This window comes from Artemia sp. Qi Xiang Cuo, chromosome 9 (genome assembly GCF_049724085.1).
Source record: "Artemia sp. Qi Xiang Cuo chromosome 9, ASM4972408v1, whole genome shotgun sequence".
Lineage (NCBI taxonomy): Eukaryota > Metazoa > Arthropoda > Branchiopoda > Anostraca > Artemiidae > Artemia > Artemia sp. Qi Xiang Cuo.
The window spans coordinates 38,440,942-38,458,676 of record NC_142802.1 but is presented as its reverse complement, the minus strand read 5'-3'; the positions used below and the strand labels follow the sequence as shown (position 1 = coordinate 38,458,676).

The 17,735-nt window shown below is 35.9% G+C and overlaps 1 protein-coding gene across 1 annotated transcript in view; it reads left to right on the top strand.

Moving 5' to 3' along the window:
- LOC148948629 (uncharacterized) overlaps positions 1-17,735 on the top strand; it is a 242,716-nt gene that overhangs the window by 66,483 nt on the left and 158,498 nt on the right. Inside the window, exons 4-5 of the mRNA XM_089094981.1 lie at positions 4,220-4,294; positions 13,162-13,381. Of these exons, the coding sequence (XP_088951107.1) occupies positions 4,220-4,294; positions 13,162-13,381 (295 nt within the window). The remainder of the gene's footprint in view (positions 1-4,219; positions 4,295-13,161; positions 13,382-17,735) is intronic.

The window sequence follows — 17,735 nt, the reverse complement described above, 5'->3', positions numbered from 1 at the left end:
TATTAAATTTAACTAGCAGATTAATAAATGGAAAGAAAACAAAAAACTTGAAATAAGAACGCACAAATATATATATAAACAAAACAACAAATGGACACTAGTATCGCAGAGCATCACACAGTTCATTTCTTATTAAATTTACATAAAACTTCTCTTGTCTTTTCTTGACAACCATGTACGGGTCTGGTATGTTATATCGCCTGCTAATCGTTGCGTTACGCTTTCAAGGAGGCATACGCAAGAGGAATTTACCCAACAAAAACAGTAGAACGAAGAACGCACTGACCGTTTATTCTTGTCAGATAAGAGAACCCAAAAAGGAGAGAGCATATGTGGTATAGCCGTCACCGATAATAGCTGGGCACGAAACTGCCGACTAAACGAAGCTTTCGAAGTTACGATTATACCGTAAGCTCTTTGGGCTTTACAAGGAAAAATCATATATTAACAGAAGAAGTTTCAAATCAACGTTACAACCTAAAGGTAGACCAAGATGCACTATACTCGATGAAGATTTTACTGTTCTGTCACCAAGTTTTACTTCGGGGGTTGGATTATTTTCTTTAAGATTAAGGATGATAAACTCTGTTTTAGTCTCGTTGAAAAGCACAGACTGATTTTCACATTTGAGCTTTTCAACGCCACAAATTTCGTTTAGAAACGGGAAAAAGAACGATTAAATACAAAATATCGTCAGCATGGTTCAATAAAGACAGATCTTGACCAAGATATGGAAAGCTCGGTTCAACGACATGCTGAGCTTCATCATGGTCTTCACTACAAGTTTTCGATAAAACTACGGAAAGTAAAGACAGCCGATTTGTCAAGAACGCGGTTATATGCGCTCAACAGCAGCTGACTATGAAGACCGTAGTTGAACGCTCAACTTACATCTAAACCTGCAATGGTAATAGATTCACCGATTGATCACACTCCAGTAGGATATTACACCACAGTGTAAGGATATACCAGTAGCGATTTCTTTTTCCAAACATGACACACATATAATACCGCGCGTCTAGACCCTGAGCATATACGTCAGAATCTTAGTTCAGTTGCTTCTCGGGATTCAATCAGATCACAGGGTGTTGCATATTTTTAATGGAAAGTAAAGCCTTTGTTGCTACTGTATATTCTCTTTACTGTGATATTACACATAAGATGATGCACATGTTCTGTAATACTGCCCTTTTTTTGAATCCAAACTGGTTGCTGGACATGTAACACACTCGGTTTATCTCATTAATAACTAATATTTCAAATTTGTACAAAACCGGGGTAACAGTAATTGGCCTATGCTAATTGCAATGAGAAGGGTCTTTTACCTTTTTGGTAACTGGAGTAATAATACCGATACAACAAGAATAGGGGAATAAGCCACAAGAGCATACCATTTGATATATTGAAGTTAAACACTCATGCAGCATCGAACTGCCATTCACCATTTGCTAGCTACAAATATAATCAACTCCTCCTTTGAGTACTTTTTTTTTAGTTTGCTAATGGTGTCACAGACACAGGAGAAGGTTACTGTAAAGTCTTGACTTTCAGTAGGCTAAGAAAGCCTTTTGTCCAGTTCTTTTCCAAAAACCCGATCAAGCTGGGAGTCACGTGAATAAAACTTGGAAGTGTTGCAGAAAGTCCACTATTTCTCCGAAAGGCTTCCAAGGGAGGGTCTTAATAATAAATATTTCTGCTATTTTTCAGAAATTTCCAAAACAGGGAGGGGTTGATTTCTATTCGAGCGTTATTTTCTTTTAAAAAATACGAGCCCGATACTGACCTGAACATGTTTCATGTACAATCTGAACTTATTCCCTGTGTTCCCTTTAGGCCTACTATTATCACACAGCAGCTGATGCCAAAACTGTGACAGAAGACAGGCACACATTAATACCGCACGTCTAGACCCTGAGCTGTACGTCAGAATCTTAGTTCAGTTCAGTTGCTTCTCGGAATTCAATAAGATCGCAGGGTGTTACATATTTTTAATGGAAACTATAGCCTTTGTCGCTACTGTATATTCTCTCTACTGTGATATTACACATAAGATGATCGAACTCTTCGTTCCACTTTGGTATTTTTGCTCGATCCGCTTTTCTCTAGTATGCAGAGCCGGCGTTTTCGCCATTCTCAATGTTGCTGTGACTTCGCAGTAACAGGTATAATTTCTGCTTAAATTGCATTAGACTAGTGATAATTTCATTCTAGTGACAATTGCATCCAGAAAAATTTCAATAGATTTATTCGACTGCTTTCTCCTTTTTATGCAAATGAACAGATTGCACAAATTTCATATTCTAAACCAAGACCTAATTGATAAAATTTAGGGCAAAGGTGAGCATATTGAATTATAGTATCTTATATTGAACATTGAAATTAGTACTGCATGAACGATCGACTATGTGCCACCTCCTTCCCTATACCAGTCTAAAATTACAATTAGAAGAGTGGCTCAAATCGAACTGATGATCCTTAGTTAGTAAAAAAAAGCTATTTCACAAAAAAATTCGAGTTCTAATACCGTTTTATAACTTGGACGGGACAGTGTGTTAAACAGTCCCCCTCCTTTGTTTTTTGGCCCGGGCCCCGTCATGAAAATATTATGCGAGATTGAAAGTCAAAATATTTTTTCCGATGAGAAAGAATGACATGTACAAAAACTATTATTCTAGAAGTAAATTTTTTGAAATTCTCTTGAAAAAGTCCAGATGCTCCGAATGGGAATCGGCCAAAGAAGCAGTTTCAGTCCCCAACTGGTTATATTTTTTGCGCTTCAAAATGGTTTCAGTAAAGCGGTAATCAGACTTCAGGTTACATTGCCGTTTTTTAAGGAGGCGGTAGCCCTCCTCAAAGAGATTCCCCGAATGAACAACTTTTCGTAAAGTTTGAGTTTTTATGTTGATTTTTAGTTTCATTAAAAAAAACAACTTATTTTATGTAATAAGCATTAAGGATAAAATGCTAAAGATAATTAAAGAAGTAAAGTAAGACATTGCCTATTAAATGCACTCGATACACGTTTAAGGGTATTCAAGGATACTCCTTATTAATAACTGTTTTGTGGCATGCTATTTTTTGTTTTACTTAAACAGAGCATTAGAACTTACAACTTTCGTTCAAATGGACATCTTTCCTTATTCTAAAACCCCTGGTTTAACCCATCTTTCCTAGAACAAACGGAAAATAGGTGAATTCGTATTTTACCGATAGTGACTTGGATCCTCCACTATACGGTTCATGGATATTTTGATATAATGGTATAATCTTTGTCAAGGCGGCAACCCTTTTAGGGCTTTCCTTTCTTTTTTTTTAATGAAATTATACCCCCTTTCTTATAATAATAATTTATGATGGTATAAGTCATGAAATTATTAAATTTAGGAATCGGCACAAAATGTAGAATTTTATTTACGAATATATATTGTTTTTAATTTTTTTTTTTTTTTTTATTGAAAGTTTTGGTTTTTTAGACTTTCAATGGCTATTGGAATGGGTTCCTTTTACCAATCACTTATTACCATGAACTGTTTGATTTGCAATAATTAAAGCATTTGTTAATCGACGTCTGATTATAATGTTATTGCTCTTACTACTTTGTTTAGCTGCTGATATAACACAAGGGTTCCAATTTTTCAGATAGTTTAATACTCACGACAAAGAAGATATTGAAATAAATAGTTTGAATAAGAAATTGTCAACTCTAATGATGATTATTTGCTAAGAAAAAAAATTCATGCGGTGTTTGCTTTTTTGAGAGAAATTCGTGTTTTTTTCAGAGTCTTTACACATTTTTTTTCAATTCCTTTCTTCTCCGAAAAAAAAAATCCAAATAAACATAATGAAACGAAATCAAGCTTATAAAAATGTAGAGCTTAAATTTGCGTTTGTCAGATAATAATTTCCAATTCATAATATTTATTTTCAAATCCCAATTATTTTCGAACAGTCTTTGCCTTTACGTTCAAGAGATGCTAACTAACAACCGTTATTGTAGTAGTTCTATTCGTTTTCATAAACTGAGCCAAAAATGTAAAACGGTTTCTTTTTTTTAATTTGTACGGAGTACTTTAACTACTTCTTGTCAATCTAATTTTTTGTTTTGATTACTTTCATTCAGGTGTCCGAAAACTTTCCTCCAAAACTGCTTCTTGTGTTTTTTTTTCTTCAAAACAGAGTATTTTACTCTAAATGTATTATACAACTGACTATTTTTTAGACAATGGCTGCAACAAAAAGGAATGCTGGCCTCACAAGTGTTTTACCAAGGGCGACATTGAATGATGAAGAACTGGTAAGCAATTTATTAGTAATGAAAGAAGTTGTGCAAAAAATAAACGTTGTTTCTACTCATTTTAGAGTAGAAAAAAAGATATTTCTAAAGTTTCTTTGGGGATAGTTCTTAGTTGTGACATTTAAATGAGAAAAAACTTAAGCAAAGTGCAGCGTATAGCTGGATTATGAGTCCATTTTTAAGATAGTCAATTCTTTTTTTTAATTTAGTAATTTTAGACATGTAGGGTTGGAAGAAGTTATATGCCTTGTCATGATATCATATCAGCTACGTGACCCACTGGACATGTTCCACATATATGGTGCAAGGCAGCAAAAATTCCTGTATATAAAAAAGAACTAAAAAAAAGGATTTCAAGAACTACCCCCCCACAGGCCTGATGAGCCACGAAACATGGATACTGGTGAAGATTTTTCAACAGATAATCCAAGCCTTTAAATAGAGCTTCTGTCCTGGGTGAGTATCAATTTGGGTTTCGACATGGACACTCAGCTATCAACAACATCTTCACTGGAAGACAGCTGATAGAGTGAATAATGGAGTTCAACAAAGATTTATACAAACTTTCTATTGACTTTTGGCAGGGCTTCTGATTTAATCTGGAGGAAAGGCGTGTGGCACATTCTAAGGCATTGCGGTGGTCCTGGTGGTATTGTAGCAGTGATTGAGAATATGTACGATAAGTTCAGAATGCCCAATTCTAACCATAGTCGGTCTATCAGATAAATTTTTTAATCTCGTCTGGCGTCTTACAAGGACGTATTCTGTTGCAACACCTTTCCAATTTAGTTCTATGCGCAACACTGTCGATAATACCGCCCGAATACGAAGCAAAAATAGGTAGAGTCCCCATTAAAAAAGATAGATTGCCGATGATGTCGATAAGACGGGTACAATCACAGCAACATTCCAAAGACAGGTGGACTGCCTTAGCCAAGGGACGAGCCTATTCGGCATGCAAGTAAACGCCAACAAAACCAAAGTAATGATGACATTTCGTCATCATTCAGAAACCCCCCCCCATAACCATTGACGGTCAGATAGTTGAAAAGGTCGACCGCTTTATCTACCTGGGCAAACTCTTGACTGCTGATAACTGCTATACCCCCGATACCGAACACCACCTAGCTCTAACATGAGTTCGCGACATATATCCTAATGGAAGAAAACAAGCATAACCTCCTTACGACCAACTACACTGCCCATGTAACCAAAGAGAAGGTGTGAAGATGGCTGAAATCCCCTGACATAATTCTTGATAAAAATCAAACGGCAGCAACTAAAATGTTTTAGTCGTGTTATAAGAATAGACCCCGACTGTTTCCTTAAAATGGCCCTCGAAGGAACGACTAACGGAGAGCATCCGCAAAAAAGACCGCGGAAGCGGTGGATAGATATCTTTGACCGCAAAAAGATCGTACAACTCTCCATAACAGCACAAGGCAAATCTTCATATCGAGCCCTGGTTCACGTCCTAACAAAAGGAGCAACCTCAAGGAATCCTGCAAGGATGGGTTGGACATAATGGGTCAGCTTAACAACATATGTAAATATATTTGCTTTCTTTGTCCTTTCCATTAAAATTATCTCCATCAGCTCTTTACTCATCAGAAAACAATCAAGAATAATAAATTATTGCTTTTTCTTGTTTTGCACTCTTGTTTTGCACATAAAACGACTCTTTCCTCATCCCCCTTCTCAAATTCTACTGTTGCCATTTTTATCTTTACAACCAGTATTACCGTTTTCTCTTTCGAGCAATCTGAAATTAATTCCAAAAGGCAAAAAAAATTTTAACAAAGCACAGTTACAAAGAAATGACACAAATCCTAACATAATCCTGCAGAAACTTACTTCTATGATTCATCACGAGATGAAGGAATCGTGCCAAGCTTCTGACACCTATAAAACACACATCGCACACACTCTCACCAGCAATGAAAATATCATAATCCCTCCTGCCAAACACTTCAATTCTCCCATCACTCAGCTCCTCACATTCTCACATCAAGTTATCTATGCTCTCGTCTAAACCTCCACACATAGGACAAAAACAAGGAACAGCCTTTGACCTTTCCCTCTCGATAAACTTTTTTCTTTGGCCCAGTGAAAAGCTATCAGCCCTTATTCAGTTAGTAACTTTACTTCATTTTTATTCAAACCCACCTTAGAAAATAAAACTTCACCCCAAATCTCCTTCGGCCGACAATAAAGATCCAGTGAATTCGAAAGTGAACGCTGGGCCTGTATGTCTGTATTTCTTGGTCCTGTAAAAATCCTTTCAAATAATCCACATACTTAGTCCCCCATTTGCTCGAGTCCTAAACCATCCCCCCACATATGATCTAATACACTCTTAATTTGGTACGGCCACCCCCTGCCTGTGCTGCCTTTCAACATTTTTAAATAAGCCGCCTTCATCACCCGCTCCCTAGGCATCACTAAATTTTTTCCCATAGCCTAAATATGTTGATTAGCCTATGAATTCTTAAAGAAAACAGACCTAAATCACCTCTAACTACTAACTATTTTAATGGCTACTTATCCCTAGCTACCTCTTATAATATCCTAATTGCGCTGTTTCTAGCCTATTTCCCTTCGCATACACCCAAAACTCAGATCCATAGTGCATCACACCTAACATTTTAGTCCTGAAAACCTTTTTAACTACTTGGATCTTTTCTATATTCTTAAGCCGACTTCCTAATACACTGCATTTACTATCCTACTTTTTATATGGCTACTAAATAAATTCTCCTTCGCCCTAAACTTAACACCTAAATATGACCATTCCTCCGCTAATCTAACCCTGCTACCCTTAAAACTAAGTTTAACATCCTCCTCAAGTCCTCAACAAAACTACAGAATTTATAAACAGGGCGAATAATTTAGGAGAAAATGTACAACCCTGTTTAACACCTTTATATCCTCTAACTAACCTTGAAATTTGCCTACCAACTCTCAAAACTACTGCCAGGGCCGGAAAAAGGGCAGTTGGAACGATTGGGCCCAATCGGGCCCCGCGTCGCCATAAAAATGAACAATTGATTTTCTAAATTGAGAAATGTTTTTAACAATTCCAGTAAGCGTTGCTTCTGGAGAGAGATCATTTTCAAGACTAAAACCAATAAAAAAAAACTAGGTGATATCAACAATAAATCAGGATAGACTAAATAGTTTAGCAATTATTTTAACTGAAAGTGAAGACAAAACGAAAAATAGATTTTAAAAATGTTTTAGAAGCATTTGCAGAACAAACATACATTTAGAAACATGTAAATTCAAGGGCCCATATTCGGTGATGTAAATTTCAAAATGTATTTTCAGCAGTTTCATAATGTCTAGGGGACACAAACGTAAATTAACGTTAGCACAAGATGAGTACAAAGAAGAACAGAAGAGGGCAAAACCGTAAGCTGAAAATGAACAAACTGGACCATCAAATGAGACAAGATCAAGAGAACAACCTGAGAAATGTAAATGTACGATCGGTGAATTAACTTAACTTCACTTCTTGGGTGTGTTTTATTTAAATAACAAGTGCCTTTTTTATTTTATTCAGAAATTACCAGGGAAAATGTCAATTGAAAAGCAATTATTAGGAAAGCTTAAAATCTCTTAAATTGGCTGTTATTCCGATTTCATTTCATATGAAAAATAGTACTGGATAAAAATTGCGACGATAAGCCGTAATTAAACCCAATTCGGAAAGTCTTATGGTCGAGACTTGTTTAGTTTTGCAATCATCCAAATTTGGTCTACAAGTATACAACAAATAAAATGAATTACTTGGTTTTTTAGTTAAAAGAAGAAAAGTCATAGACAAGTCGTTGGTCAAACTATTCCTTTTGAAATCCATTACTCAGTAATTCTAATTTCATTATGTTCAAATGTGTAAACTTCTTGCACGTCTTAAAATATATTATACGTTAAATAAGAAACGAAAAAATAAAACATTTTCAAACTTCTTAAAGTTTGTGGAATGATATCACTAACTCACTTTAATAAACTAACGTAAATGGCAAGATTGTTTAACAAATCTTTTTACAGAAGGTAAAACCAAATAACATCGAAGAAATAGCTGGACGATCTGAGCTCTATTTCCTCTTAAGTAAAGTGCCCCCAAAAGATTGATCAGCTAACGTGCCAACAGATCCTTAGAAATGAGTGATAAGGAAGGCTCTTACGAACATTGGTTACATACTAAGTATAATCGAGTAAAGTGACCACAGAAAGTTTTTGCGTTATGTTGGCATTTATGTTTCATAAAGATGTATCATAGTCAACGTAGAAGTGTTGTCGTAGTACAACCGATGTGTCTCTCATCATCATGTATGATATTTTTTTTTCTATAGCTACTTTGTACAGAATGAATAATCGAAGAAACTTGAACGGAAATTTCTGGTTATAAATGTCAAGTCTAATGCTCTTTTAAGTAAAAAAATGAAAATAGCGACGAAGACCACACTGCCTTTCCATAACAAACAACAAAAGTACAAATAACAAAAGGGAAATTTTTTTGTAAGACAGTGGAGATAATTTGAAAGAATATTTCGGCCCTATGTCCAAAGGCCGTCCTCAGCAAGACAAAAAATATATGAAAGAAAAAAGAAAAAAGAAAGACAACAGCATAAAGATGATATTGTCAAAGCTTTAAATTCTAATATTTCCACTGTTTCATCTGATTCTGCATTAGGCAGCCATATTTTTGAAAATCCTAACCACAATATACTTTTTGATGAATCCGCCCTTATTAGCAATGACCTGGGCATAAAGCAGGTAGTCCGAGAATCAATTGAAATCAGACTTAAGATTAATATTAATATTTCCTTAAATAGAGACCTGGGGGAATATACACTAAATGCTCTATACACAAATTTAATCAAAACTGATCTTACAAAATATTTTAAAAAACCGATAGACATTAACACAGAATCGCCCACAAAAAGACCTTTGAGGTTAGCTGCCAAAAAGGCAGGTTTTGCTATAAGAAGGTGTTTTTAATTTATTTTTCTTTCATTTTAATGAATTGCCTTGTTTTACTATATTTTATTTATCAGTCCTGGTTGAACTTCGCTGAAGTAATGATGCTAGGACGGCTTTGAAAAAAATTTTCACTTTTTTGGTTTTATTGGTCGCATGTTTTTTTTTTTTTTAAAGTAACAATGGGTTTATTTAAAAAAAAAATGTATACATCATCGATTCCCTGAAGCAATTCTTGTGCGGGAGAAAACCCACCAAATAAATCAAAAAACCAAGAAACCAAATAGACATTATTTTAAAAAAGAAAAAAAAAAAATTATAAAAAAAAAATAATTAGAGCTCAACTTACCGGACCCGAAAACCAACGAACCTCCAAACAACACCCAACAAAATTATAATAATTATAATCATATTTAGCTGCAACTAAACCCTCCTCAAAAACAAAACTTAAGTGGCGTGGAATAATCCATTCAAAATATACACATCAAAACAATGGTTCTTTAGCGACTTACGAAAATCCTGCAAACCCCCAACATTCCTCAAATCCTCTGGAAAACTCTCCCAAACTAACGGAACAACATGGCGAATTGAAAACCCGGACCTAGACGTGACCATAGCTGGTCTTCGCACCAACTGAGAAGATCATGTCAAATGATCGTGAGTAGTAGACGCAAGACTAAACATTCCTGAAAAACATGATGGTAACTCCGAAGCTAAATATTTAAACATAAACAGAGCATTATAGAATATACATATTCCTGCCAACGGTAGAATTTTATACTCGCGGTAAAGATGCCTCACCGATACAGATAGGTCAATTTGATTTCCATAAAGAACTCTAATTGCCATATTCTGTGTTACGCAGAGCGGATGGAGGTGAGTTACGAATGTTTTCGACCAAACCATACAACAGCAAATGAGATATGGGTGAACCATAGAAAAATACAACATTCTCAGAATTTCACACGGAAAAAGATACCTAAGTTTACGCATAATACCAATATTACGAGACAATTTGCTGTTAACAGATGCAATATGGTCTTTAAAACTAAGGCTTTCATCAATTATAACACCAAGGTATCTAGTACTAGTAGATCTTACAATAGTATGGTGCCCTACTTCTATCTTATTAATCCATGGATAATGTCCAGTAATTCTACCATAAATCAAAAAATTCGACTTATTATGATTCAGTTTCAATTTATTTACTCGCATCCACTTTTCAATCGAAGAAATACCTTGTTTCAATATAGTCATCAACTCATTTTCAGTTCTAGCAGCTACGGTGAAATGGGCATCATCAGCAAAACATGGTAGAATTCCTTTAGTACCGTAAGTATCAAGGTCTAAAGAACAAGACACATTACTTGAAGCTCTACAAAGGTCATTAATATAAACCAAAAACAACAAAGGGCCCAAAACATGTTGTTGTGAGTCTTTCTTTTTTCTTTCATATATTTTTTGTCTTGCTGAGGACGGCCCTTGGACATAGGGCCGAAATATTCATTCAAATTATCTCCACTGTCTTACAAAAAGATTTCCCTTTTGTTCTTCGTACTTTTGTTGTTTGCTCTTTAAAGTGTCTGAAATGATTGGAAAAGCAAGGGGCCACCTCTTTAAGGGAGGGACTTTTTTGCCCCTTGAGACATCTGTAACGCATCGCGCTATCGAATCAAAATTCTGAAATAGTCGTTTCACTCGGAATGATTGAAGGTCTGAAATATAACCCGCGTTGTCTCAAGGGCAACGACACTAAGCTTTTCTGTGGGTCCATTCGTCATACAACATTTTAGTAGAAAAGTTGCAAAAGTTATGCCTTGTTAAACTGGAATTTTTGAAGGAATTTAAATTCAAATAATAGGATATATTATTGTCTCAATACCCTTAGGCACTACTGTACAGTTCTGATGGCGTCAGAACCAAGTTAAAAAATCACTACTTTTGTTTCTATTGGCAGACTAACTAACATAGCTGAAATAGCGCTGAGTAGGCCACAAAGACCCGTTGCTTTTAGACGAGAAAAATAATATAATATAGCCTCAATGTTATTATTGCAAGTACCATTAGTCACCGGTAGTTTTAAATTGTCACCCATCTTGAGAAACCCATCTGTGAGCTTCAGACTGGCTTGGGCAGACACAAAAAAGAGACGCTCGCCAGTCGGTAGTGGTAAGCGACACTTGACTCTCAGAATCCGCTTTAGTAAGAAAACTTCTTTTTCCCGCCTCCAATTGCTCCTAAAAAGATTTGTTGTACCACACTTGGTGCTTCACATTTCCAGGGGGATGAATCTCTCCCCCCCCCCCGGTATAATTTTGGCAGCTATTACGTTTTCGATCGATATGAGCTCAACACTCTATCCCAAAGAATACCCTGCCCCATTGTCAGAAGGATAGCCTGAAATTTGCAGCAGTAAGCCCATGTTTGTTCTTAGAACCCTCAAAATCATTACGAGAAATATGTTAGCACCCATCCCAAATTTTAAGATGGATATTAGCCCAAAATAGTAAAAATAAAGTCCTCAAAATATCCCTTGTTGGCCCACAAAGCACCCAGGGTAAGGGCCCTAAATTGTGCAAATTGTCTTTTTTATAGATTGGTTTTGTTTGAATAATATTGGAGTGTTGCACCTTGTTTGAATCAAAATCAGACAAAGAACTTCCATTTCCAGGCCTGGATCTGCCTCCTGCCCTCCAAGAATGGTGGATACCACAGGAATTTAAGCATAATGAAAATCATGTTATCTAGGTTATTGGCTTCGATATAGCACCAATTTTAAGACAGGTCCTTGTTCTTTTCCTCTAGAAGCTTTCTAGTAGAATGTACATTTAGGGCTTTTGCCTCAAATATGATTCAAAATTGGTAGCTGTAAGACCTTACTCTTCAAGGATTAAGGATATTTGAGGGAAATATAGCCAGACAACTGACGTAATCTTGTGATTTCATATTATTTGCCAGCACATTGGGCTGCAATGAGTCAGTACTAGCAGCAATATTATGAGTTAAATTTGTTATCTTCGGTAGTTCAAAAGTAATTATAATAAAACAAAACAAATACTTACAACTGTACTCGATTAAGATATGCACGATTTAGTACTTACAACTACATCCAACCATTGCATATCATTCTTTTTCTTATCCTTTTTCAAAATGTATGACGAAACAGAGTCTTACCCTGACTACATCATGAAACTATTATATTCGGAAGTTTTATGGTCGATTGAAGCGAAGATAGTAGAAAAAGCATTTAGAGGACATTGTTGTGTGTAATGGCACTTTATATTCCTTTAATTTTATTTGAAGGAGTGAAACTCAGATAAGTTTACTAGAAGTCATTGCTGAACCGAACTATTTCATTTATCAAGTATTTTTTGCCGATTAAATATATGTTTGTCAAGTACATTTCCTGATATACCAGGGAAATGGGGTCAAGCATGAATTCATTACACGGAGACACTATTTTATTCAGTCAGATTTATTTTTTAATGCACTATTCTCAGCAAATTGCAAAAGCGAACAGAAATTAGTATTTTAACTATAAAAAAAGGCCGAGTTTTAAACATACAAGTCCTAGTAAAGAGGGAAATCTGAGAAAATCCGAGTAAAATTAAAAGAGTTTACAAAGAAAAGGATAAGGAATAAGTGTCACTTTTAAATAAAGGCCCTATTATAGACGGACTGTATGATTAATTTCAGACAAGTTTCACCCTTCGCACCTTTGTAAAGAACCTCTGAACGATTTTTTTAAAGAAGATAATCATTTTTTTTTTCTTACGATGTGAAAGACATATTTCTTTTGTATAATTTGCAATTAGCAATTCAGTTGACTTAAAATGATGAGTGCTTGATTTCAGTACACAATGAACGTAATTTTTCTATTTCAGAAAATGCATGTTTACAAAAAAACTTTGCAAGCTTTGATCTATCCAATCTCAAGCACAACACCGCACAATTTTCTTCCATGGACTGCTACCTCTCCAACATACTGCTATGAATGTGAAGGTTTACTCTGGGGTATCGCCAGGCAAGGTGTTAGATGTGCAGAGTGTGGAGTGAAATGCCATGACAAATGCCGTGACCTATTAAATGCTGATTGTTTACAAAGTAAGGTTTTATATAGTTGGCAAAAAAAAAAACAGAAACAGATAAATGTAAAGTAAACACTGTTTTGAAGAGTAAGCATCAATTCTCAAAAACACCTTTTCATGACAATGCTAGAGAATATAGTGTAAACTCTAAAAGATAAATGAAGCGAAAATTTTATTTTCAAACAAAGTGATATCAAACAGTTCGTGGTAACGAACTGTAAATAAGGAGCGACTCAGCTCAGTACTAACCGAAACTCTAAAAAACTGAATTTTGATGTTAATAGATATAGCAGAAGAATCAACTTATTATGCTGATTTCAAATGTATAAGATTCGTCGAGTTTACTGTTACCCATCAAAAGTTTCGAGCCTGAGAAAATTTGCTTATTTTTTTAAATAAGGGAGAAACGCCCCCTAAAATTCAGAGAATCCTAATGAAAATCACACCATCAGATTTAGCGTAACAGATAACCCTATTTTAGAAGTTTCAAGTTCCTATATTCAAAAACGTAGAATTTTCGCCAAAAGACAGATCACGGATGCGTGTTTATTTTATTATATTTATTCATTATTTTTTCCACGTGGGTGATCGTATTGAAATAATGGTCCCTGAAGATCGGGAGAGGGCGCATTCAAACGGAAATTAAAAGTTCTAGCGCCCTTTTAAAGTGAACAAAAAGATTTGAGGGTGACTGCCCCCATCCCAAACCTATTTTTCCCCAAAGTCTTCTGATCATAATTTTGAGATAGCCATTTTGTTCAGTTTAGTTGAAAAATCAAATAAATAGGGGTAAAATGACCCACACAGTCCGTGGTGAAAGGCCTGTAAGTTATGAAATTTGCCCATTGCTTACGTATAGTATTTGTTATTGGGAAATATAAACAATTTTCCGGGGAGAGGAGGGGAGAATTTTGTGATTGGGGTGGATTTCTATAGGGAGAATCTTCCTTGTGGAGGAAAATTTCCGGAGTGGGTGATTTTTCCAGGAGAAATTTTACACTGGGGGGACTTGACAGAATTCCTATACGAAATTCTTTTTAATTGTCTTGCATTCTCTCTGCCAACTCAGTTTTGCATGTGGAAGTGTTCCGGAGGCTTTTTTTTATTTCCGGGAAAAAAATTTCACGGAGGGGGGCATTTCTGGAGGGATCTAGAAATTGCTTAAAGATTAAAATCTTTTTCGAATGGAAGACATGGGGGTTTTCAGCCCTACTCATGCTAATTTCTGCCCGTTTTGAGTTTGACTCAGCTATTTATTGTAATTTCTGTTCCTTTTTAGTTTCATTTATCTATTGATAGTGGTTTCTGGTAGTTTTACGCTTGGAAGATTATTTGATTTTATTTCTGCTTATTTTTGACTAATTTTCTTTGAAAAAATTGTTTTGTGGAAAAGTTTTCTTTTAAATTAATCTAACATACGTCGATAAAACTAGTGCAAATAAACCAACTGGTGATATTTCCATATGTTAGAAGGATTACAGAAAACTAGCGCTTTACTTAAAACAAAAAAACAGTATAGAAACAGGAATATTGATTTAGGAGTCAAAAGTTAGTATGCAGCCTCAAAACAGTAAACTAATCTCTAACGCTTGTCATAGTCTCACACGAGCTGTGATATCAGTAACTTTCAGTATACAATTATAATTATCAAATTTATGCATAAAAATAAATATTATCTTAGTAGCCCAAGTGCAAAGTCATTAAACTCCATATTAAATAATGGATTGGTAGATCAGGTAACAATTTGATCTCACCAGTAGTAAGTATCTATGGAACTTGCTTAGACATATAGGAATCTCCATTCTATTTGCTTAGACGTATAGGAAAAGCATTTCCAGAGCATGTACCTATGGATTTGAGTGGATTATGTTCCTTGGTTTCTTTCCAGAGCATGTACTTATGGATTTGGGTGGATTATGTTCCCTCCTATTCTATTATAAGGGCTTATGTTCCCTCCCATGCTATTCTATAACACCATGTTCCCTCCCATGCTATTTTAAGGGCTTATTTTCCCTCCCATGCTATTATAAGGGCTTATGTTCCCTCCCATGCTATTCTAAGGGATTATGTTCCTTCCCATGCTATTCTATAGCACCATGTTCCTTTCTATGCTATTATAAGGGCTTATGTTCCCTCCCATGCTATTCTAAGGGCGTATGTTCCCTTCCATGCTATTTTAAGAGTTTATGTTCTCTTTCATGCTATTCTATAGTGCCATGTTCCTTCCACTTTTATTCTATGGGACCTCTATACGTGATTAAACACGTTATGAAACTACATTCTATTTGCTTATGCCCTGTTGGTACCATTCCAAACGAACAGGGATTCCCCTCCTGTTCCTAAACATTGCAAAAAAGATAACAGTATGAACGAGCATTCCCCCACACAAATTTGTTTCAACTCCAAGTTTTTCAACCAGACTGGTTTTTTGAAAGCATAGTGTATACATGTATTTAGGCTTTGTTATTAAAAACTTGGACACTACAATCAGAATTGTTTGATTGACATTTAAAAAGGGGTAATGAGATTTGCGAATTGGAGTGTAGGATTCGCGAATTTGATCCTGTTAAGGATTTACTTGAAATAAAAATTTTTAACTAGAAATGGCTGAAAAGTGTTTTGGGGGAGATGAGGTGATTGTGTACCACAGTAGACAGAATATACCAGTAAGCTTATCGCAGATCATTTCTGGTCTTCGTGAACAAAAAGCTCCTCCCACTTATTTCTGCCTTAGCTTGTCTCGCTTGTTTCTGCATTAGCTTTATTTCCGTTTGTTTCAATATACTTTGATGGAAACAGTCGGAAACAGACTAACCTGTCTAGCATGTCTAACATGTTTATATCTGCCAAAACGTTCTCCGGAGCACTCACACCCCGGTCCGGGTTTTTATAATGGGTGAGATAGAGAATGATCATACTGGATAATATATGAACTGTGTTGTGTACTGTATAATACACAACTGATGTTTGGACAGTACAATCAGAATTGTTTGATTGGCATTTAAAAAGGGGTAATGGGATTTGCGAATTGGAGTGTAGGGTTCGCGAATTTGATCCTATTAAGGTGGATAAAAAAGAAAAGGGATTAGCATTTGCAAATACTTCAATGTGTTGTCAATTTAAAATAGTTTAGAAATAAAAAAAATTAACAAGAAATGGCTGAAAAGTGTTTTGGGTGAAATGGGGTGATTGTGTACTGTATAATACACATGTGATGTTTGGACAGTGTTGCCAATTTAAAATAGTTTAACGTTCCCTCCTTCCCCCCTTTCTGAGGGCAGGGGAGAGAGGGGTGTCAATTTTGGAGGGAAAACCAAAAATACTCAGAATCGAAAATAAAGCGTGATCTGCCTCAAGGGCAAGGCTCAGAGGCCCTTCCTTACCCCATTTCTGAGGGCAAGGGAGGGGGGGGGTGGCAATTTTGGAGGGAAAACCAAGAATACTCAGAATTGAAAATAAATGAGATCTGCCTCAAGGGCAAGGCTCAGAGGCCCCTCCTTCCTCCATTTCTGAGGGAAGGGGGGGTCAATTTTGGAGGGAAAACAAAAAATACTCAGAATCGAAAAGAAACAGGATCTGCCTCAAGGGGAAGGCTCAGAGGCCCCGCCTTCCCCCAGTTCTGCTGACTGGGGAGGGAGGGTCAATTTTGGAGGGAAAATCAAAAATACTCAGAATCGAAAATAAACGGGGTCTACCTCAAGGGCAAGGCTTAGAGGCCCTTCGTTCCCCCATTTCTGAGTGCAGGGGCGGGGGGGGGGTCAATTTTGGAGGGGAAACAAAAATGCTCAGGATCGAAGATAATTTCCATCTTCCATCATGAAAAGTCAAACTTTAACATAAAGAACAAGGTATTTCGGAGGGGGGTAGCTCAATTCATATACGTGATAATTTCCATTCTTCTTAGTTTTTAACGATGCTCCTTATTTCTAGTTGAAAATGCTTATTTTTTAATTTAATTGGGAATGAAAAGTCAAACTCTAACATAAAGAACAAGGTATTTTGGAGGGGGTAGCTAACTTCATATACGGCATAATTTCCATTCGTCTTAGTTTTTACCGATACTCCTTATTTCTAGTTGAAAATGCTTATTTTTTAATTTAATTGGGAATGAAAAGTCAAAGTCTAACATAAAGAACAAGGTATTTCGGAGGGGGTAGCTTACTTCATATACGGGATAATTTCCATTCGTCTTAGTTTTTAACGATGCTCCTTATTTCTAGTTGAAAATGCTTATTTTTTAATTTAATTGGGAATGAAAAGTCAAAGTCTAACATAAAGAACAAGGTATTTCGGAGGGGGTAGCTAACTTCATATACGAGATAATTTCCATTCGTCTTAGTTTTTAACGATGCTCCTTATTTCTAGTTGAA